The following is a 24,004-nucleotide window of genomic DNA, read 5'->3' as shown; positions in this document are numbered from 1 at the left end:
GAGGAAAACGGAGTTAGTTTTAGCAATTTGCAGAAAACTGTTATTGCAGACTTTGAAGCACTGGGTTGTAAGGAATAAAAAATAGAAGTTGCAGAATGAAAAGGGGTCATGGAGATCTGAGAAAACTAGAGGAAGGAATGGAGGTATTTTGGTAGAGAAGGAATTAGATGAAAGACAAGCATAAGATGAGAGACAAGGTAGATGAGGTAATATCTTTTATTAGACCAACTTCTGTTGGTGAGCGAGGCAAGTTTTCGAGCCACACAGAGCTTTTCTTCCAGGCTGGAGTGTAAGCATGGGTGGCCGGTGACCCAGCTGCCTGGGGAGGCTAACCCCCGGCCCCTCCCCTTGTGCCCGAGGCCTCGCCCCCCCTCCCTCTTCCTCCCCCACAGGAGCCCAAAGCACCCCCCACTGGCCCCAGCACCGGATGACTGGGGGTGGGGGGGTGAGCCCGCAGCCCCAGTGCACCACAGCCTCAGCGCCCACAGTTCCTGGGCGACACAGCCGCTGCACCCCCAGCCCTGGTGCTCAGGCAGCCAGGCAGTGCAGTCACTGCACCCCCAGCCCTGGGGCTCTGGGCAGCCCCCAAACCTCAGGGCTCTGGGCAGCCAGCCCCGGAGAGCCGGGCAGGCAGTGTGGCCTAGCACCAGCCACCCCAGCAAGCATGCTGGCCTAGGGGTGGGGCCACGGTAGGCTGTTTGGGGAGGCACAGCCTCCCCTTGCCTACAATACCCGCCGCCCATGAGTGTAAGGTGGACAGGGAGACTGACACTCCACTGTCATGAGACCGAGTGAAAGAGAAAAGAAAGGGAATGAAGAGGGAAGGTACACACTTGAATATCCCAGCAGTAAATAGGGTACTCACACCATGATGACCACATGAGGAATATAACGTTGACTGCATCAAGTGTTAGAAAAAGGTTGCATGATCACTCCTGCTGCTCTGCACACTGAGAATGCACACTGAAACTAGTGGTAAAAATTGATAGGATGAGAACTTTTATGTAAGAAATAGGGAAAACTCGATGGTGGAAGAACCAAAGAAGAGGGCTGTGGATACATACAGTAGTACTGGAGGTATCAAGGCGTCTTAGCTGGTATGAAAAGGCACTTTCATTGTTCTTCTTTTGATGTTTGTTTACTTCAAAGATTCAGTGATGAATGCTCAATAAACAGGCTGTACATAAAATCATTCACTCAGAGCTGTCGATTGCAGTACTCTTAGTCATGCTGGAGTAGCACCTTGCTCTTGAGTAGTCCCGTTGAAATATGTGGGACTACTCAAGGAGTAAAGTACTACTCCACATGAGTAAGTGTATCAAAATCAAGCTCCAATTTAATAAACGTGTATCAGGCCCAGTGATAGACACCTAAAGAGCCAAACACTAACTCCAACACGTGCATAAAGGTACATGGAAATGAAGATCTAAACATCAGTGGATTAAACCAGCCAAATAGGGAATGCTTTGCGACTTTTGTGAGCAGCCAAGGGTGGGCTCTGACAGGCATCTTCGGAGAAGTTTTATGGCAGACCCCTACAAGTGCTCTGCCAAATACAAATTGAACCACAGGACAGCAAACAAAGTCAAATCCACTTGATCTCAATTGCCTTAGTGGAACACAGTGTGAAATGGGGACCTGCTAGAGCCTTAATCCTGGATTATTACATCATTATTGGCATTATCAGTGTTAATATCTTAAAGTGTATTTGTTGGCTCATGAAAGTCCGTGTCCTGGGCAAAGAGATGGTGTCATAAGCATGGTCTCACTGAGTCACATATTTATATTGAGGAGCAGGTGAGCAGCCATATTCTGCATATGCTGATGTTTATCTAGCATGGAGATGGCAAAGGTGGGCAGGTTACTGGCTAGGCCTGTTTTTGTGAGTTTAGATTTTCCCCATTCAAACAACAACAGTGACAATTCCGTTCAAAGACTTGTAAAACGCACTTTTTCTAAAAGACTTTCAGTGAAAATTCACCATAGAAACAAATCTTAAAAAATAAACGAAACAAATGCCATTTTTGAACATGGATCTTCGTCTGTATCATGTGTCTATATTGTATTCCTTAATTTAGGGCCCAGTTTTTTGAAGTCTGCTGATTCTCAGTGGTACTTATTCACATGAGTAGTTACATCAAGTTCCATGTAACATGAGTAAGGATTGCAGAAGCAGGAAGTTTCACAACTAGATGCTTATTTAAAGTTGATTTCAAAACGTTTGTTGGTTGTTTGTTTTTTGCTCATTTAAATTAAAATCTACTATAGATTTAGGATAGGGAAACTGTTTGGATCAAATCAAAGTGACTCAAATTTTAGCCTGCAGCATGAATCAAACCACTGGACCCAAACTACTTTTGATGTTTAAAAACCACGTGTAATGAGCTGCCCATTTATCAGGTTTTGAAGCCCTGCCGGTTAACTAATGCTGATAGATTCTCATTGTGTCATTCGTTCTGTGACCCTCCTCACTAAGTATTTGAGCACCTCACAAACATTAATGTGTTTATCTTTACAACATCCTTGTGAGATAGGGAAGTCTTATTATCCTCATTTTACAGACAGGAAACTGAAGCACAGAGATATTAAGTGACATGCACAAGTCCATGAAAGAAGTGGGAACTGAACTCAGATCTCCTGAGTCCTATCTCAGTGCCTTAACTACAGAAATATCCCAGTGCAGGTCTTTCTTGTTAGACTCCACCCTGAATATAAACGAGGTAGGAATAGCACGCTAGAAAAGGGATCTAGGATGTAGGAAAGAATCCTATGAAGATCCAGCTCTGAAGAGGCTGAGATTTCATGCAGTATTATTTTGGAATAACACATTTGTTAATCAAATAAACTCTGGAAGGTAGGATGACTTTTTGACTCCTCAGGTGTATAATTTTTGTTCTGAGCTGGCTGGGAGCTCCACCAGCTTACACCTCAGTTATTGTTTTTTCTTTATGTTTTATTTTCATATGTCTGTGCACTTATTTTTTCTGGCCAGGATCAAATACAAAAGTGCCAAAATGCTATAAAAGAGCCTGTTATCCAGATATTTATGGCCTGACTGAAAACAGGAATTAATGGAAATTATGCCTTTTTATGTCTTTCGATAAAAAAAGATTATATAAACTCCAAAATCCCAAGCAATTTTGCTTCCAATTTATAACTAAATCCACAATTGCTGGGTTCAGTATAAAAGAAAGGAGTTGGGAAGAAGGAAGGGCAAACTTAATCAATCAGGTTACTTAATGCACACTTAGCAGCAATTAATCACAATTACAATAAGTAAATATTTCATAGATGTTATTCATTATCAAATGCTATTTGTCGTAGCAAAACATACTTAACCTGATACTTTCACAGGGTGGTCATCACGCTAATAAAAGTTTAATTGAATGAAAAATAAAATGATGAAATAGCTAAAACTCTGGAAGATGGGAGATTGAATTCAGTAGATGGTACAGACTCTTTATGAAATCAGTAGTAGTTTTTTGATGCCTTCCAAAAAAATATGCTCTAGTTTGCCCATAAGTTATTGGTATCATTGTAGTAATTACTGGGTGTAATACTCCTGTGATATGCAGCAGGTCAGATTAGAGTATAGGAACTCTGGAATTGCTTTTCTGAGGTCCACTTAGTCCTGTATGCTGTCTCTGACAATGGCCAGTGCCAAATGCTTCAGAGGAGGATGTACGAACTCTACAATATGCAGATATGGGATAATCTGCTCCGCATATTAGGTCTTGTCCTGATCTCTAATAGTTGGACATTGATTTAGGGTTTTAAGCATGAGATGTATTATCCCTTCCAAAAGTTTTAGCATAGTTATTATGAATATTCTTATCCACATAAATGTCCAGTCTCTTCTAGCCTTAAAATCTAGTCATAAAAAATACATTATAATAAAAAGATATGTTTTGTTTCTTCTAAACTGACTCCTAATTTAGCAGGATAGAATATAAATGCACTGACACCAGGCAAGTAGAATCTGCTTTTAGTTCATCAAATGTATACTGCACTACTGTTTGGCAAGGTCAGGGAACATGTGTCCTTTTCCCCAGATTGCATCATTTGCTTTTTTGGATTTGATGTTTTGTTCCAGAACATTCTACTAGTCCAAAGATGTCCGTGGCTGGCCCGTGCCATCTGACTGGGGCTAAGCGGCTGATTAATTGCGGTGTAGACATTTGGCATCGGGCTCCAGCCTGGGACCATCCCATCTTGCAGCGTCCTAGAGCCTGGGCTCCATCCCAAGCCTGAACATTTACACTGCAGTTAAACAGCCCCTTAGCCCCAGTCAGATGGCATGGGCCAGCCATGGATTTTTAATTTCATTGTTGCCGTACCCTTAGAATTCATGGGCATGAGGCAGATTCTCAAAGAGGGGAGCCAGTAAAGGAGCCGTGTGACTGTAATCAGAGTTTTGGGCAGGTAAAGCAAGTTTGAAGGCTGAGGGTATTGTAGTGGGGTTTTTTACAGTGTGTTTTAGCAGAGAAGCCATTTTGCTTCCCAGCAGGATCCCATAGTGTAAGCAAAACGTTACTGAATTTTTTGATTTGTCCCTGTGACTATAAGTGTAATACACAGTCTCCAATGAGTGCAGAAAGCAGACAAAGGAAGGATCAAAGAATAGCTGATGAACTGAGACGTCCCAGGTGTTGCTAAATAAAGACAATGAGTGCTGGAGTGTCCTATATTTCTTGACTGAGTGATGCTGATTAGTTATATTGCAAGAACAAGCTGAAGGTGAAAGGAGGAAGCTAGGATTTGGCAAGATAAGGGTGCATAGCAAACATTAAGTGATGGGATGTTGGATAATTCATATAGAATTATAGCTCTGTAGAGGAGTGCTGGGGAGGTGATCTATTTATGGTTCCAGGTTATAAGTAAGTCAGTGTCATCTCTTACTACAGAATCATGGAAAGTAATACCATGTAAGTCATTCACAACAAAAGTTAATTTTGACATCTTTAGTTTACCTCTTTCAAGGGATAGAAATAGTTAATTCATTGTTGTCAGTTATTTATTTTGTTCTCAGTCCACTAGACAGAAGTCATTTCACTCACATTCCCCTTTGTTTCCTCTTTAGTATATTTTAAAGATTTAAAGGGTTTTTTTTTCTTTTAATTTCTGGCATAGTGAGTACGGATATTGCTCTGGGTATTTGAAAAATAACATATGGTCTGGTTGCACTGCTGGCCTTAAACATGCACTTTGTTTACTTTGGTTTCTATCCATCTTAATTAAAGACTTCAGGTTTACACCAGGTCAGCTGTGTATGCCTGTATTTATATCATTCTTCCTTCCTTATAGGAGATGTCTTCCTTCCAACGTCTGAGTAAAGAAATCAGAAGCAGTGTGGTGTTGGCTTTCACGATCAAACTGTTCTTGAGGAAAGGGCTTCAATTAAGAACCAGAAATAATAAGGAAGTTTAGAGTACAAGAATAAAAGTGCGATCATGCATGGCTTTACTGAAAAGCAAGGTGATAGCCATAGTTGCCAAAGGGAGCCCTCTAATGCCCTGAAGAAATTTCACATGATCATTTGTGAAGGCAGGAATTCCAACTACATTCATAGTATTGAGATTGCATCTGGAGGGATGTCTCTGTTTGGAGATGCAAAACAAGTTCCCACAGCAGTTACCTTGCATTTTGCTTTGGCTCAAAGCAGGGCAGCACAATGGGAGGGACCCCACCTACAGCACAAAGGGGGGGAACCTCACCCGTAATTGGATCCGAATTTCTCAAAGCAGAGTAACCCTGAATAATCAGCATATGCACAAAAAAACATTTTCATCTCAATTGTTTTGAATCTATCTTCTTGGTTTACAGATCTGCTTTTTAATCTTCTTTATTCCCCAACAAGGACTCCAGGTGAGAGATTCAGACATTATTAGGTTTAGATTCCAATTCCATAGAACTTATGTGCTCAAAGATAGTAGCCCTTCTCTTCCTCCTCCTAGTCCTTTTTCAACACACAGTTCTAAATCTACGAGCCCTAGCTCTTGCCTCAGTGAAATACATCTATTACTAAATGATAAATTGCTTTAAAAATGGAACTTACAAGGTGTATGCCTAACACCTCTGCTAAATCCCCTTGCTTTTTCAATCCTCCATCCCCTACCTGATTTGCCCATATACACATTGGCTATTTACAGTCTAATCTTGCAAATACATATTACCAAATGTAGTGCTTACTACTGTGAGCATTACATTCAGTATTCATGCTCCCAGTACTACACGATAATATTTATGGCATGGTCCCCAATTCAGATTAGCGTTTAGGCATGTGCTGTCCTGAACAGGGATGCTTTCCTGCCTCAGGACCATAGATTCTAAGCTTTTCGAGGCTGTATTCTTCCATGTCTGTACAACAGTCTGGTTCACTATGGGCACTATATAAATCATGTTAATTGGTGAGGAAGATGCTGACACCTAAAAACGTTACCCAGAGATACAAACCATTTTTAGTTAGTAATTAAAACAATAGGTTAAATATTAGGTAGAAACAAAAAATCCTTTCCTTTATCCAAATTCTTCAGAATAATGTACCTATTGTTCTCTAGAATATAACCCACTTAAAGATCAAACACATCTCTTAACTTTCTCTTATAAAGACAAATTTTATCCTTTTTTACTTTTGGCTTCCCCTTTATGTTATTTAATATCTAGTCTTACAATGGAATTTGCTGAATAGTTGAATTCTTTGTTAGGAGAGACTGGCACTATCTATGAAATTTGGTTGGGACAATTTCTGACATGCTGGCCCTGACTGAAAATGCTGCATATTTCAGTTGTCTGCACATTTTCAAAGTGGTACTGGATGAGATCCAGGAATTCACTCACAAATCCCATAAGGAAAAATTTCCGTACGCACCACCACCACTTGGGAAATTTAGCCCTGCTCATGCTCAACAATGACATATGCCTCGCTTAATGCAAGTTTAGCTTAATGCAGATATTGACATGAGATATTGACATGAAAAATATATCATCTAAGTGAACAATGGAAGGGGATGAAGAACACAGAGAGTTTCTGAATTGAGCTCACATAACCAAACTGCCATAGCCTGACTGATGGGGGTAAAATCAGAGAGGACTTAAATGGCAGTGTCTGTAATATGTTGGGTGTACATTGATTGGAAAGGGATTTTCTCAATCACTTAAACACTGATCTGAACATGTTTTAAAAGATAAGCCCCTTTGAAGTGTAAGTCAGATTGCATGAGGGCCAGGCCTCAGTCTGCTGCTGTTTATCATATTTGATAGACTACATTAGCAGGAAGATCCCTGTGGGAAAAAGTGAGAAGCTGCTATATGCAGTGTTGTTGTGGACATGTTGGTCCCAGGATATTAGAGAGACAAGGTGGGTGGGGTAATATCTTTTACTGGACTAACTTATATATTTAGACAATATAGTAATAAGGGTGTCCTCAAAAGAAAATCTAAAGGAAATAGTAATCCAGTGGTATGACCAGCTACAATGGCATGGGATGAAAATGAACATAAGATTGAGGTCATGTTGGTTAGAAGAGGTGCCACAAGGAAACTGGAGATAGAGATTAACTGACTATGACTAAACCAGACGGACCAGTTCAAGTACGTTGGCGGCTGGGTTATGGAAGATGGCAATCTTTAATGTGAGATACACTCAAGACTGTGTGGGAGCTGGAAGAGTGTGGAATAACATCTCTAGGGTTGTGTATGACAAGCATATGCCACTGAGATTGAAAGCCCATCTGTCTGGAACAATGGTGAGCCCCGCAATGCTGTATAATTCAGAAGCTTGGGGAGTAAAGAGATGGTATGTTCAACACCTACAGATGTTTGAGATGGGATATCTTTGCGCAATAAAAAAAGAATCAAAGTGGATGAGGTAATATCTTTTATTGATATTCTGTTGGTGAGAGAGACTTCTATTGGTGACAGAGACAAGCTTTCAAGCTTACACAGAGCTCTTCTTCAAGTCTAGGAAAGGTACTCAGAGTGTCAACAGCTAAAAACACACAATAAAAAGGCACAATAAAGAGAGATTGTGAAATTCAAGATTAGGATGGAAGTCAAAGTCCATACTGTGGCTTTAAAATTGAGGAAGCATGACTTAGCTGGTTTGGACACACAGAGAGGGTGAACAAAGAGGACCTGGTGAAGATAACATGGAAGGAGAGGGTGCTAGAAAGGAGACCCTGAGGAAAGCTGAGGAAGTGACGGATGGATTGCATCAAAGAACATGTAAGCAGGTGGACCTCAGACAGATGAAGATGACACATGCTTGCACAGTGAGCCGACCCCAGATGATGGCATAACGGGAAGAAGAAGTTGATTATAAAATAGGTGTGAGTGAATTGGGTAGGAGGTAGGGACGGGATTATGTAGCACGAAATGCAACTAAAGTACATAAAATAAAATAGGCTCATAAGACTGCTTAGTCTCCTGTCCTCCTACAGGCTGCTTTTCCTACTAACCTCCCTGCTTCCCCCATAGGTAATTTACAGCATCTTAAATTTGTTTTCTGACAAACTATCATAATCATTTACTTCATTGGCCCACAGACTTCCGTCGGAGTTTTATTCATTTTCATTGTTTGCTAGGATACTGTTGGGAATTACACTATTTCCATGATACACGCGACCCCAAAGCGGACAAAGTGCTCATATTTATGTAAAGGGATACTGTTGCAATTCAAATGGTGCTCAAATGGAAATGGTCTACACCTACATGCCAAAAGCCATTGAAACTGTTACCATATGTGGCGCCAACCTTGCTTTTTTTACTGCTCCTCACTTCTAGTGAAATCAGGGAGGCTAGCCGCCCTTTAAAAAAAAACCTGTGTAGATTAATTATGTGCTGAGAAAAGGCTCTGCTTTGGGGAGTCTTCTTGTATGTTAAATGTTCCCAGTTCTGTGAGGGCTGCTTCTCTTTTCAGTTGTTTGACCCAGTATGCTCAGATGAATTCACCAAGTTCATCATAGGCATGCTACGTTCTGCCAGAATATCAAACTAAGTTCTAGATTTCCTGACTGGTAAAGAATATCATCCCCTCCGACCCCCTAAAAACAATGTTTGGTTTCTGGGTTATGAGATCTCAGCAGGACTTTCTTGTGACAACAGTAAAAGTAATTTTCTTCCTGTTTTATGTTTTTATGTTTCTTTAGCCAATGTTTTAAAGATTGCTTAAAGAGCACAAAAGGTCATTAGAAAGCTTTATTTTTATTGTCATTGCCTCCAGAATGCATTCCATAACTCAATTTAATGTGGGCTGCAGCAGGCCAAGAGTTTTACAAGCCAAGAAATTATGTCTAGTCAAGTTAGTGACATGCCACAGAGTTCAGTGAAAAGGGAAGAATAAAGACCTAGTTTGAGTGGTGTAATGTTGCACTGAGTGTAAAACATGGAAGGAAAAACTCTCTCTCCAAGTCACTTCTACTAATGGATTGTATTCCTGCCCCAAGCTGGTAGGAGATCCCCACCAAATGCAATCTCTGGAAGTGAAAAAGGCCTAGAATCATCTGCTGTATAGCATGTCAGAAGGCGATTCACCCACCCTCCAGTTCATAGGGAAAGTGCATACTTTACTGCACCCCTTTATAGAGTGCAGTTAGATTTCCCCTGTTTTAGCCCTCTTCAAGAGCCAATACAAGGGGGCCAAGGGAAAATGTGACAGGACTGTGGTGTCCCCTCCCTTCCACCTCTCCTTACTCCTGGCACTGTTTAAAGAGGCAGTCCCTGCTATTCCACAAATGCAAGGGCTTAAATTCCACCTGACTCATAAAGGGGCGCACTAAGGTGAGGGAGGCCTCCTTGAGCTCCGTGTCCCCACAACACACTCACACAAGAGCCAGGTCTGGCTCTAGGTTATTTGTAATTAGAAGCTTTTACACTGAAAGGCACTTATCTTCACAAGGGATCTCAAGCTCTCTCAGTCCCTAGGCACATTAGAAACAAATCATGTTCTTCTGCTCAGCAACAAACCCTCCAAATCTGCTACAATACGGGCATGCAAGGCCATAATGCATGGGAAATTGCCATGTAAATTCAGAGTAGACACACTTCTACTTAGTGAGTTTGAGTGTTCCAGTAGGCGCACAATACCTCATGAAGTAGTATTTTCAGTGCTTGCCTCTCAGGCTTATCTGTTGAATCTCTTTGCTTAGAGCCTGATTCTCTCCACAGGGGAGCTTTTCATTAGATTTACAGATTTAAAAATGTAATTTTATTACCCTTATCCATCAAAGTCTGTCTGTCTTTGGAGCTGATTCCTCCTGTCTAACTGCTTAAGTTAAAAGGTCCAGGCATTGGGATGTCTAAATCCAAGTTACCTTTCTGTGTCATAGCTGAGACCTGAGGTAGTTTAGCAAAATCCTACAGAACCCTACAAGACCTTTTTTGGTCAGATACTTCTACATGTATCCAAGTACTGAATGAATGTTACTATTATTATTTATTTGAGCTCTGCTAGCTCTTAAAGTCCCCAACTAAGGGTTGGGGCTCCCTTATGCCTGGCATTATACAGTCATAGGATAGAAGACGGCCCCTGCCTCGAAGAGTTTACATTAATTTTGTACATCACTTTGGATCATATGCAAAATCGTGATGTCCTTGAATTGAGTCTCCAATAAATTCAGAACATGGCACATCTTAAGATACACAATGATGATTCTCGCTTACAGTTACATCCTCGGTTCTCTTTCACATTTTCTCATAATAGGCTTTTTCCTCCACAGTATTCTGACTCCTTATTAAGTACTCTGTATATACTTGCCCTAAATACCAATTCATTATTGCACTTGTCTTTGGCATTCCCTTTACACTGGTTTGCATAGTGAAGTTGCAGGCCTGTAAGTAAAGGGAAAATGGGAATTTCACCATCTTCTGTTTTTGTGTTCAGTCTAAGGTAAAGCCACATATTTTTCTCCCTTCAATTTTTTTCCAGTTAGCTAGCTGTGTATGTGGAATAGTAACTGTATTGACTTTTAAAGATTTATATAGGCATAATTGAATTTGGTTTATTCTAGCTGTTCTTTATGGATGAATATGACCCCATTATTACAGTGTCTGAGTGTCTACTAAGTATTTCCAAATGGACATAACAATTGATCTCTCTGTCTTTACTTCAGTCTTGCCATCTTGTAAGAAAAAAGCTTGCTTAGTTCAGAACATTTTTCTTGTTTATGTTTGGATATGTTTGTGTGTGCGTGCATCTGTGGTGACATTTTTGAGGAAAAGCTAATTCGAAGAAATGAGGTTTGCATTAAGTTCTGGAAATGGTGTGGTCTTATTTCTTGTGGGAGTGAGTTCCACATTCTAGGTCCAGCTTCTGTGAAAGTTCTGTCTCCTGTGCTCATATGCCTCCCTCTAGAGGTCAACAGGTTCATTGCTCCAATGGAATATAGCTGGTTTTGGAGTTCAGGGTTACAAGATGCAAAGATAACCTTGTAGGTAGCTAGAGCCAGTCTCATGGAGGGCCTTGAATATAACAGGACAAAGACTTTAAACTTGACTATCTATTCAGCAGGGAGCAGAGCACTGGGGTGAACAATACATGGCAGCTGTGTAATTACCAAGCAGACATAATGCTGTATTTTGTTTCAGTTGCAGCTTTTCGGGGGAGGGGGAAGGGAGTGTAGTTTCATTTTAGATATAGTGTGTTTTGATACTCAAACCTTGAAGTCACAAGCATGTGGATCATTGTGGCCATTTCTGATAGGCAGGGATGAAATATTATGGCAATTCACAGCTTTTTTGTTGTTGTTGTCATGACTGTTGGGAATCTAATAACTCTGAGAAGTCCCAAAGGACCTCCAAGTGATGACTGATTTAATAATGTAAGGAAAGTGGTCTGTATAGTGGACGTGTTATTTGAAGCACTTCCCTGTTCCTACCAGCATCTTAGTCTTGCCTATGTTCAGCTTGAGCCCGGAGCTCTCCATCCAGTGCAGATTTCACCGAAGCATTGATAAAGTTGGGAGATGGTGCTGATTTATATTTGATGCAAAGGAGATATGGAGATGGGTATCATGCAACATTTCCTCACATTCTTCCAATGGCTTGGTATAGAAGTTAAATAATATAGGGGAGAGGAGTGAGCCTTGAAGAACTCCTCAAGTGAGGGATTCGGAGGTGAAGGAACAATTGTAAGTGTGACATTCCCAATTCACTTAATTGTCCCAGAAACGGAAGAGAGAAATTTTGCTATTAAATGTAGGTCATGCTTTTCACCATATTCGTGACATGGTGACATTATTTTCCTCTTTCTTATCTTATTTGTTTTCCATAACAATCCATTCAGTCCTTTCACTCCTGCTAGACCCATGTCTATACCAGTCAGTTTCAGGAACTTGGAGTGACTCTCCAGTGAATTGGAGCTCTTAATTATGGTGCATAAAAACAATGCTGGAAGCCAAGGAGTTCTTAACCATGCTCTGTAATTCCTTTCTCCAGAGCTGTGTGTCTCCTACTGGCTCTCTTCACTGTTATGGAGCTCTGAATATTTTTGCTCTGCATAAATTATAGTTTGGACTTTGGATGTACAATAAATGCATTAATCTGCATTTTGCACATCTGCCTAGACAACAAACTATTGGAGTGAGCAGTCAGTCCATAGGCCTCCACATCCCACCCTGAAACAAGGTGTGTTCACCTGCAGCCCCTAATGAAAAAAATTCTAGGGAAGTGCACAGTCACAGATTCTGTTTGCTATAAAAGAAATGGCAAACTCTTCTTTAAGGGCTTGTCTACATGGTGCACTGATGCACAACAGTGGGGTGTGAATTCTGAAGGACACCAAAATGCTATTCACTAACTGGCCTATGTAAACCCTGTTGGCACGCAGTAACATTTCCCTAGTGTGCATTATAACAGTCTGGTTTAACAGAACTATGTTAATGCCCAGTAGGGAACTTTTAGTGCGCATCAGCCAGGTCTACACAGGCAAGTTAATGTGTGAGATGTTGGTGCACTTTAGAATTCACACCCCACTGGTGCACATTATCATACCATGTAGACAAACCCTGAGTCTGTGAAGCAGAAATAAATTTAAAATGTAAGTTTCATGTGTCAAATTATACCTATTTGTGCTGCTGTTTATATTATTGTGGTAGTACAGATTTTCCCAACAGTTCTCAGAAAAATAAAAAGCCAAGGTCTCAACCCCTGTAAATTAGCTATAAACCATTGCTGACAATATGTGATGTAGACATGGGGGGGGAGAGAGGGAGTAAGGGGGCACAGCAGAAAACAAGAGGAAAGGAAATCTGGTTTTGAAGCATTATTTATAAGGATTCTGATTACTTGTAATGTTGTGGTTACTTTTGGTTCTTTTTAACTTTTATGTTATTAGAAGATCAGAGAAATAGCAATTAAAACACCATATGGAAAAGCCCCATCGAATTTAATAGGGACAAAACAAATAGGGTTCTATTAAAAGTTCTCTAAAAACCTATATGAGAATGCTAATTCCTTTTGTGGAATGTAAAAATCATTTTCTATAAATCTAAAGAAAGTTGATTTCCTTAAGTTCTGTAGGATTTTACTTAAGAAAACAAGACTTGAAAAGACTTGTTTTGAATCTAAATATAGATGTTATAGAAAGATTTTCACAGCTGCTGGGTACCTTATGGTCCCATTGAGTTGCCAGATGAGAGTGCTCAGCTGCTCTGAAACTCAGGCCTTATAGACATAGCTGCTGTTTGTTTGATTCTGTTTTTGTGTTAGAATATATATTGCAACTGACAGTCCTGTATATCACTCCTAACTGTTATTTGCTTCCCTTTGGATTTTGTGACTGTACAGTAAGAAGAACTCTAAAGAGTGGACTGACACCAGAAGAAGCCAAAGCACTGGGCCTCATCAGCACCTCTGAGATGCAGGTGTGAAATCCTTAGAGGTGGCTACAAGCAAAACCATCATCGGTGATACACGGGCTGACAACCAGTCAGTGTGGCATTGTTCTACCAGCCTCATCTGTTCCTCCTGACATCCCGTCCTCTGTTAGTTTAATTTTGATAAGATATATAACAGAAAAAACAAAAAGGGCTAAAGAAGGGTGTGTCACAGCTCAGCACTAAAACCTGACAGATACAAAAAAGGAGTGTTTGAGTATTTCTAGGTGAAAGCTTATAGCTTGTTCTCTCATGATGCATTGATGTGAGTATTAGGGGACTCTCCTGAGTCATCTTTTATTGTGTGAGCTATGTTTACGTTGGCTTTCCTTGTGGCCTGTTTTAGTAATCGTAAAGCATGGCATTTTGTCAGTGCAAGGAACAGTCCTTAAAGAGGCAAAATCACTTCTGTTAGTTACTATGATCTTCCTAAGATTGTTTTATTGGACAGACATACACCAATCTGTACAACCCTATTTTTATCTCACCACCAAAGAATGTAAAAATGTATGTGTACTTATGTATATGTACAGTATGGATGTGTGTGTATGTACAACGTACACATATAGTCCTGGGGTGAAATCCTGGCCCCACTGAAGTCAAAGCGGCAAAGATTTCACTCCTGGGGCCTTAAAATTCCACCTGACCTTCAGGAAAGGAGTGTCTTTTTACAGGAACTCACTGTTATTCAATGGAATTCACCCTGCAGGGCAGGAAATACCCTGCCGTGCAGGTGGAATGTTTAGGATTCTGAACTGCATGTGTGTGTATGCACGTACACTGTACCTAATATTGTACGCACACAGATAGCACAGAATACCTCCTACTATTAAACTCTAGGTATACTGAGTCTTTGTACAATTTCAGAAATGTATGCCAACAATTTACATGCTAGATGAAGAGGTTCTGCTGCCAAGATCAAGAAGTTTCATTCACCTGCCTGAGCCCTTCATGCTGCTTTTCTCTGTTGTGATGTAGCGTAGTGGTGATTTAGCTTCAAACCAATTGAACTGAACATGAAATGGCCCTGCTAAAACTCCTCTATATTTTGTCTTTTTTCCTCATTAAAATAAATAGCGAGGATACCACAGTGAACATTCCTCTTCCCACACAAGGAATTTGCTTTTTCCTCGTTCTTCCTCGTCTCACTGTTTGTAATTGACTTCTATAAACATCTTCAGTGTATGTCTGAGGTTAAGTGCGTGTTCTGTTCTGGTATATCCCCATATAAAGGATCACACTCCACTGTCCAAACCAGACAGAATTTTAGAATGTACTTTAATCAGCTCATTTGCCTTTAAGTGAAGTACATCTGCCTCAGTGAATTTGAACTGAACCCACTTATACCCGGCTTTCGCCACTGCCAAAGCATTTTCATGGGAACTGCAATTTAGTAACAACAAAAAAAGGGAACATTTTGCACCAAAGCATATCTAGATGGAATGGTACTGAAGAATGCATTGTGAGGCAATATGGGATTAGCTTTTTTTGTGACCCCGGGCTGGGAATAAAGGTGTATTGACTCCTGCATTCTGTTCCACTTTGAGGACAGGAAGTGCTAAGGATAAGGCACCAAACAAGCAAAATTTCAACTATATATGAGACTATGTTGAACACAGCATCCAAGTAATCTGAGAGCCAATCAGTAGGCAATACTGAAATAAATGACCTAGTAGAATCAAACTAAATGGAATACGTTGTGAAAACTCCTATCTGTGCAATTCTCTTCCTCAGCTGCTGGATTTCAGTCCTTATTGACAGTTGCCTGGGGCCTTGACCCATCCAGTTCATGGGTAAATATATGTCCCTGCTATGAGTCCTGGTTGTTACAGTATGGCTTTGGGTTTACAGACATTGGTGAACATGTTTTCCTGCTATTTGGCAGTTAATTTAGTTTAACAAGTGAATTTTGGAAGCAGACAGAAGCCATTCATTGGTTAGTTAATAAAACATAGAATAAAGAATGAGTTGAAAGCTGTAAAGAGGAAAGGATTGGTTAGAAAACTGAAGGAAACAGAATTTATTTAATCACATTAATTCATTTTAAAAGAAACAATGTGTTGCCACCAGGGTTTTGGAAAGGATCTCTACATCAGTGGTACTCAAAGCCGGTCCGCTGCTTGCTCAGGGAAAGCCCCTGGTATGCTGGACTGGTTTGTTTACCCGCCGCGTCCGCAGGTTCTGCCTATCGCGGCTCCCACTGGCTGCGATTCGCCGCTCCAGGCCAATGGGGGCTGCGGGAAGGGCGGCCAGCACGTCCCTTGGCCCATGCCACTTCCCGCAGCCCCCATTGGCCTGGAGCGGCGAATCGCAGCCAGTGGGAGCCGCGATAGGCAGAACCTGTGGACGCGGCAGGTAAACAAACCAGTCCAGCATACCAGGGGCTTTCCCTGAACAAGCAGCGGACCGGCTTTGAGAACCACTGCTCTACATGATACGACACTTGGCCTTTCAGTATATTTTCTTATCTTTCTGCTCAAGGTTGCATAAAAAACACAGATGGATGTATTGGGGGTTTATTGACGTCAGTGTGGTCTGAGTGAGTAGTTTGGATTGCAATTCATGTCCTAGTTAAAAGCAGATCTGAATCTGAGTCCTGCTCTGGCCAGATGCTGAAGGCCTCCTTCAAGGTGCTCAACTCCCATTCCAGTTACTTGGCAGGTTTGAACTTTAAATTCCCTGTGTAGTGTGCTGTATATGCACCCTGGACAATGGGAATCTCCACTTCTCATTAATGAGGGAGGAATGCAACAATTGCTAAAGTGTAGATGGTGTTTTGCCAGCAGTAATAGGAAGCAATTCTTGTGTTTGGGGACTGTATTTTAGTGGCATTTCCTGAGTGTCATTAAAGTTAAATGTCTCTCAGTCAGCTTGCATGTCCAAAATCCTTTGGATCCCCCTCATTTAACAGGGATTTGGAAATTAACAACAAAAATGTGATTCATTTCACAAACATTGTGAGTCAAGATTAATATTTGCTTAAGTTGGGTGGTTGTTGCTTTTACAACTCAAGAAAGAGTTCTACCACTCAAGAGAGATCTTGGAGTCATGGTGGATAGTTCTCTGAAAACATCCACTCAATGTGCAGCAGCAGTCAAAAACGCAACAGAATGCTGGGAATCATTAAGAAAGGGATAGATAATAAGACAGAAAATATCATATTGCCTCTATATAAATCCATGGCACACCCACATCTTGAATACTGTGTGCAGATGTGTTCGCCCCATCTCAAAAAAATATATTGGAATTGGAAAGGATTCAGAAAAGGACAACAAAAATTATTGAGGTATGGAACAGCTTCCGTATGAGGAGAGATTAAAAAGACGGACTTTTCAACTTGGAAAAGAGATGACTAATGGGGGACATGATAGAGGTCTACAAAATCATGACTGGTTTGGAGAAAGTAAATAAGGAAGTGTTATTTACTCCTTCTCACAACACAAGAACTATGGATCACCAAATGAAATTAATAGGCAGCAGGTTTAAAACAAACAAAAGGAAGTATTTTTTCACACAGCGCACAGTCTATGGACCTCTTTGCCAGAGGATGTTGTGAAGGCCAAGACTATAACAGGGTTCAAAAAGAACTGGATAAGCTCATGGAGGATAGGTTCATCAATGACTATTAGCCAGGATGGGCAGGGATGGTGTCCCTAGCCTCTGTTTGCCAGAAGCTGGGAATGGGTGACGGGATGGACCAGTTGATGATTGCCTATTCTGTTCATTCCCTCTGGTGCACCTGGCATCAGCCACTGTCAGTAGACAGGATACTGGGCTAGATGGACCTTCGGTCTGACCCAGTATGGCCATTTTTATGTTCTTACAATAGATTGTTTTAAATCTGATTAGGAAGGGTAAAGATAATAGTTTACCAACTTCACATCCCCTGTTTCTCCCCCACCCCCAAACATACATACATTCCTATAACTCAAGAACAGCTTTGATTTGGAAGCCCATATTTAGCAAGTTATTAGTCTATAATGTGGAGTCATTTTTTATGTTTGTTTGCTATTTTTTACTTGTAAACTGTTTTTAAAAATGGCTAGAAAGACGTGACAAGCAGCACGCAAAGGCCAGTTCCTGCTCTCTCCAATGAACATGCAGTTTCTTGTTGTCTTCAAGGGGAATTGTGCATGCATACATGAGGCTAGAACTTGGCCCTGTATAAAGTTCAGATTGCTCTGGATTTCCTGCATCTGGACGCAAGAAAAACTGCAAGGTCTGTGAATGTTGAAGTTTCTCTGGCTCGGTACTTAAGAGCTCTGAAGGAAGGAAAAAAAGAAAAAAAATTAAAAACACCCTATGCTGTTTTCCTAATGCTGAGATGAAATGATGCTTGATTAGGGAACACTATTAGAATTTATTTGTAAACACTTGATAATACAAGGGCCTATTTTGTGTTTGTCTTTTTATTTTTTTTTGACAGATGATTGAATTGCATTTTAAATGCAATATAAAGAGAAAGCAGTTTAATAGTTAAAGAGCAAGTCATTCAAAGGAGTTTGAGGGGTTTTATAGTTCTATGTTCATGCAAAAAATTAAATTAAATATATTCTGTACACTTCTAATTTGTTGGTTTCCCACTGAGTGGCAAACAGAGGTACGTAATGTTTAACCATTATCTAACCATTGATCACGTCAAACAGATACGAAATCTGCAGGCTTCTTTGAAAGAAAAGGTCTGTTGATAGCAATGCGTGTTTTTCTCCTTTTTAAAGACTGTATTAGGGGCATACTGTGTGTGTGTGTGTGTGTCTGTGTGTGTGTGAGAGAGAGAGAGAAAGAGAGCTGGGAATTGTAAAAAAAAATTGTAAAGTAGAAAAGGACGTGTTTCTTAGACGAAGGACAAATACTGTAAAATTGTGTAAATGTCACTACTCATGTTTTTTCATGTTGTGTGTAGCATAGTGTAAAATAGGCTTTTCAGCAGTGTTATTCTGTGAATTGTAATTTAAAAACAAGCCATGCATGGTCAAAGATATTATCTGCAGGTCCTTTTTCATTTGTTTGTTTTTCTCATTTTAGGTAAAGATATTTTGTTATGTTAAATTTAATTGTCCATGAAACTGCTTTTTGTTTCTCAGTTTTACTTCATTAATAACTTGAATGACTGTTTAAGAATTTACTACACACAAGCACTCCTTCATTTGTATCCATCCTTAGGAAGCTTTGTCACTACATTGAGTATAACCCAGGGGGATTTTCCTTTTTAACACACCCCTCTTTTGCCTCTCCTCCCCACTCCATCCCTTCCTCACGTTCTAGAAAATGCAGTCTCTCTTTTTATCGTGCCATGCAGGGTCAACATGAGAAACTGACCTCAGACCTGTGTCCAAAATTTCTTGATATAAGTAGTAACAAAACTCACCTCTACAGCATTATGTAAACACATCTTGCAATAAAGCTTTCTAAAGCACTGTGTTTGTTGCTGGTTTTGTTGACGTATCCAACTGAGATCTTGGTTGGCTATTTTTTTTAAATTTTGTATTCTTTATGCAGCCATGAAGCCGCCACACAAGCAACAAAATGCCATTTTGTTAAACCACCTGGGTGGCCTGGCAATGAAACGCTAACCTTAAAATGTATCCCTGCTTTGGTAGTTTGAACTGAATGTATAATCCTCAGTGAAGTACGTGTGTGTGTGTGTCTGTTCAGTTCTCAAGGATTATAGTAATCTAATACTGAAAGCCCCACCAAACATGATGGGATGCTGCTTGCTGCCATTAGCTGGCAGGCAGTGCTTACTTTGTAATGAAAGAGGTGCCAGAGCTCAAGCAATTCGTTTCTTTTCATTACCGATGTGGCGAGCCGAGAGGTCCCAGGGCTACGAACTGCCAAGCCCAGAGGTGCCGGAATTAAGCCCTGGCACAAATTAAGCACTGCTGGTAGTTGATGCATTTTTGATTTTTGTCTTTAAAGCAGACCATGCAGGAAGAGGCTTGTACAGAGCCCATCGTTTATAAATGCAGATCTCTGACTCGCCTGCACTCAGGTGAGTATTCTGATTGATGCTGCACAGCAAGACGGAATTCCTGAAACTCTTGATCACAGAGCCATGAAAACGGATATTGGGGGAGTAAAACGGGGACAGCCTTTTAACTCAATTGAAATGTGTTTCACGCATCACCCGGGTACCTAAGCTCTGGGCGACAACTGCGTGTGCCCCGGAGGACAGTGTCACCAAGCTCCCCCCATGCACAGTGTGTTTCGATCTATCTGAATTAGAGTAACAGGGCTTTTTGGAGGGACATAGTAGAAAAGTGATAACTATTTTACCCTACTAAATAAGGACAGTGGTATGAAGAACTTTGATTTCCAGTGCAATTGGTAATAAGTGTTACAAGCTACCCAGAAATATTGACTCTTTTATGTAACATGTACAGTCAGGTAAGGTTAGGTTACAGAGTTCAAAGACAGTTAAATACTTTTCTGGCAGCACCCTAGATGCTTACCTGTGTTGACAAAGAGTTTAGCAGATGATTTTCACACATCATCTTTAGCCCCTGGGGCGATAGGAGCCGTTGTAAGTTATCATATATGTAACGCTTCCGACGGAAAACAGGGACTTGCTCCTTTCTAGATCTTCTTTTCCAATAATTTCATATAAAAAGATGCCCCGTGGGATCTATATGTATCTCTTAAAGAGCTGCTTAGCATTCCAGTTGCGCTGTTGTAAGGTCTAGAGGATAAAAGGCTACTAGCCAGAAATGTGGTAATGCTTTTTAAAATAAATATATAAAACAAGTTTATTGGCCAGACACTTTTCTCTTCTATCACAATATCTCCATTAGTAATCCTAAATTCCAGATGTGCAGTGACAACACATGGATAGATTTTTCAGACTCAGTACTCAGAACTCGTTTTTTGTCACAGGGAAGCCTCTGGACTCCAGTCAGAGAACAAATATGTCTGCAGCTTATCCACTGCACAGCTGCATGCATCCTTTGTAACCCAGGAGTAACTGATTATTTTTTGTCAGGGTCCAGATTTCTTCGTCAAGGTAAAGTCAAGGTCCCGACTCCAGAGAAAATAATAAAAAATCATAATAATGAGAATAATAAGTAAATAAAAAAATTTCGTTGTCCGTTCAAAAGCATCTGGCGATCTGGATTTGGCATGGGGTCTGTCTGTTGACTACCTCTATTGTAGCCCTTCCATAATAGTTTCACCCTGAAAATGCACAGATTAAATTGAGAAAAGATCTTCTTCCTTTTTATAAAAAGAAAAGGAGGACTTGTGGCACCTTAGAGACTAACCAATTTATTTGAGCATGAGCTTTCGTGAGCTACAGCTCACTTCATCAGATGTTTACCGTGGAAACTGCAGCAGACTTTATATACACACAGAAATCATGAAACAATACCTCCTCCCACCCCACTGTCCTGCTGGTAATAGCTTATCTAAAGTGATCAACAGGTGGGCCATTTCCAGCACAAATCCAGGTTTTCTCACCCTCCACCCCCCCACACAAATTCACTCTCCTGCTGGTGCTAGCCCATCCAAAGTGACAACTCTTTACATAATCAAGTCGGGCTATTTCCTGCATAGATCAAGGTTTTCTCACATCCCCCCCACCCCCATACACACACAAACTCACTCTCCTGCTGGTAATAGCTCATCTAAACTGACCATTCTCCAGGTTTAAATCCAAGTTAAACCAGAACATCTGGGGGGGGGGTAGGAAAAAACAAGAGGAAACAGGCTACCTTGCATAATGACTTAGCCACTCCCAGTCTCTATTTAAGCCTAAATTAATAGTATCCAATTTGCAAATGAATTCCAATTCAGCAGTTTCTCGCTGGAGTCTGGATTTGAAGTTTTTTTGTTTTAAGATAGCGACCTTCATGTCTGTGATTGCGTGACCAGAGAGATTGAAGTGTTCTCCGACTGGTTTATGAATGTTATAATTCTTGACATCTGATTTGTGTCCATTTATTCTTTTACGTAGAGACTGTCCAGTTTGACCAATGTACATGGCAGAGGGGCATTGCTGGCACATGATGGCATAGATCACATTGGTGGATGTGCAAGTGAACGAGCCTCTGATAGTGTGGCTGATGTTATTAGGCCCTGTGATGGTGTCCCCTGAATAGATATGTGGGCACAATTGGCAACGGGCTTTGTTGCAAGGATAAGTTCCTGGGTTAGTGGTTCTGTTGTGTGGTATGTGGTTGTTGGTGAGTATTTGCTTCAGGTTGCGGGGCTGTCTGTAGGCAAGGACTGGCCTGTCTCCCAAGACTTGTGAGAGTGTTGGGTCATCCTTTAGGATAGGTTGTAGATCCTTAATAATGCGTTGGAGGGGTTTTAGTTGGGGGCTGAAGGTGACGGCTAGTGGTGTTCTGTTATTTTCTTTGTTAGGCCTGTCCTGTAGTAGGTAACTTCTGGGAACTCTTCTGGCTCTATCAATCTGTTTCTTTACTTCTGCAGGTGGGTATTGTAGTTGTAAGAAAGCTTGACAGAGATCTTGTAGGTGTTTGTCTCTGTCTGAGGGGTTGGAGCAAATGCGGTTGTATCGCAGAGCTTGGCTGTAGACGATGGATCGTGTGGTGTGGTCAGGGTGAAAGCTGGAGGCATGCAGGTAGGAATAGCGGTCAGTAGGTTTACGGTATAGGGTGGTGTACACTGTACAGTGCTAATAAACAATGGCCACATAAACACCACCCTATACCGTAAACCTACTGACCGCTATTCCTACCTGCATGCCTCCAGCTTTCACCCTGACCACACCACACGATCCATCGTCTACAGCCAAGCTCTGCGATACAACCGCATTTGCTCCAACCCCTCAGACAGAGACAAACACCTACAAGATCTCTGTCAAGCTTTCTTACAACTACAATACCCACCTGCAGAAGTAAAGAAACAGATTGATAGAGCCAGAAGAGTTCCCAGAAGTTACCTACTACAGGACAGGCCTAACAAAGAAAATAACAGAACACCACTAGCCGTCACCTTCAGCCCCCAACTAAAACCCCTCCAACGCATTATTAAGGATCTACAACCTATCCTAAAGAATGACCCAACACTCTCACAAGTCTTGGGAGACAGGCCAGTCCTTGCCTACAGACAGCCCCGCAACCTGAAGCAAATACTCACCAACAACCACATACCACACAACAGAACCACTAACCCAGGAACTTATCCTTGCAACAAAGCCCGTTGCCAATTGTGCCCACATATCTATTCAGGGGACACCATCACAGGGCCTAATAACATCAGCCACACTATCAGAGGCTCGTTCACCTGCACATCCACCAATGTGATCTATGCCATCATGTGCCAGCAATGCCCCTCTGCCATGTACATTGGTCAAACTGGACAGTCTCTACGTAAAAGAATAAATGGACACAAATCAGATGTCAAGAATTATAACATTCATAAACCAGTCGGAGAACACTTCAATCTCTCTGGTCACGCAATCACAGACATGAAGGTCGCTATCTTAAAACAAAAAAACTTCAAATCCAGACTCCAGCGAGAAACTGCTGAATTGGAATTCATTTGCAAATTGGATACTATTAATTTAGGCTTAAATAGAGACTGGGAGTGGCTAAGTCATTATGCAAGGTAGCCTGTTTCCTCTTGTTTTTTCCTACCCCCCCCCCCAGATGTTCTGGTTTAACTTGGATTTAAACCTGGAGAATGGTCAGTTTAGATGAGCTATTACCAGCAGGAGAGTGAGTTTGTGTGTGTATGGGGGTGGGGGGGATGTGAGAAAACCTTGATCTATGCAGGAAATAGCCCGACTTGATTATGTAAAGAGTTGTCACTTTGGATGGGCTAGCACCAGCAGGAGAGTGAATTTGTGTGGGGGGGTGGAGGGTGAGAAAACCTGGATTTGTGCTGGAAATGGCCCACCTGTTGATCACTTTAGATAAGCTATTACCAGCAGGACAGTGGGGTGGGAGGAGGTATTGTTTCATGATTTCTGTGTGTATATAAAGTCTGCTGCAGTTTCCACGGTAAACATCTGATGAAGTGAGCTGTAGCTCACGAAAGCTCATGCTCAAATAAATTGGTTAGTCTCTAAGGTGCCACAAGTCCTCCTTTTCTTTTTGCGAATACAGACTAACACGGCTGTTCCTCTGAAACCTTCCTTTTTATAACGTCTCCACATTTTCTGTTGGGAATGT

The 24,004-nt window shown here is 41.1% G+C and overlaps 1 protein-coding gene across 6 annotated transcripts in view; it reads left to right on the top strand.

Annotated features, from left to right (window-relative positions):
• FHOD3 (formin homology 2 domain containing 3) overlaps positions 1-16,017 on the top strand; it is a 627,020-nt gene extending 611,003 nt beyond the window's left edge. For all 6 annotated transcript variants that reach the window (XM_073332694.1, XM_073332693.1, XM_073332692.1 and 3 more), the window contains one exon: positions 13,783-16,017. In XM_073332694.1, coding sequence (XP_073188795.1) covers positions 13,783-13,865 — 83 coding nt within the window. In that variant the 3' untranslated portion in view covers positions 13,866-16,017. The remainder of the gene's footprint in view (positions 1-13,782) is intronic.
• The last annotated feature ends 7,987 nt before the right edge of the window (positions 16,018-24,004 follow it).

Source organism: Lepidochelys kempii, chromosome 2, assembly GCF_965140285.1.
Source record: "Lepidochelys kempii isolate rLepKem1 chromosome 2, rLepKem1.hap1, whole genome shotgun sequence".
In the NCBI taxonomy this organism is placed as follows: Eukaryota; Metazoa; Chordata; order Testudines; family Cheloniidae; genus Lepidochelys; species Lepidochelys kempii.
The sequence above is the reverse complement of the archived record's forward strand: the minus strand, read 5'-3'. Positions and strand labels throughout refer to the sequence as shown.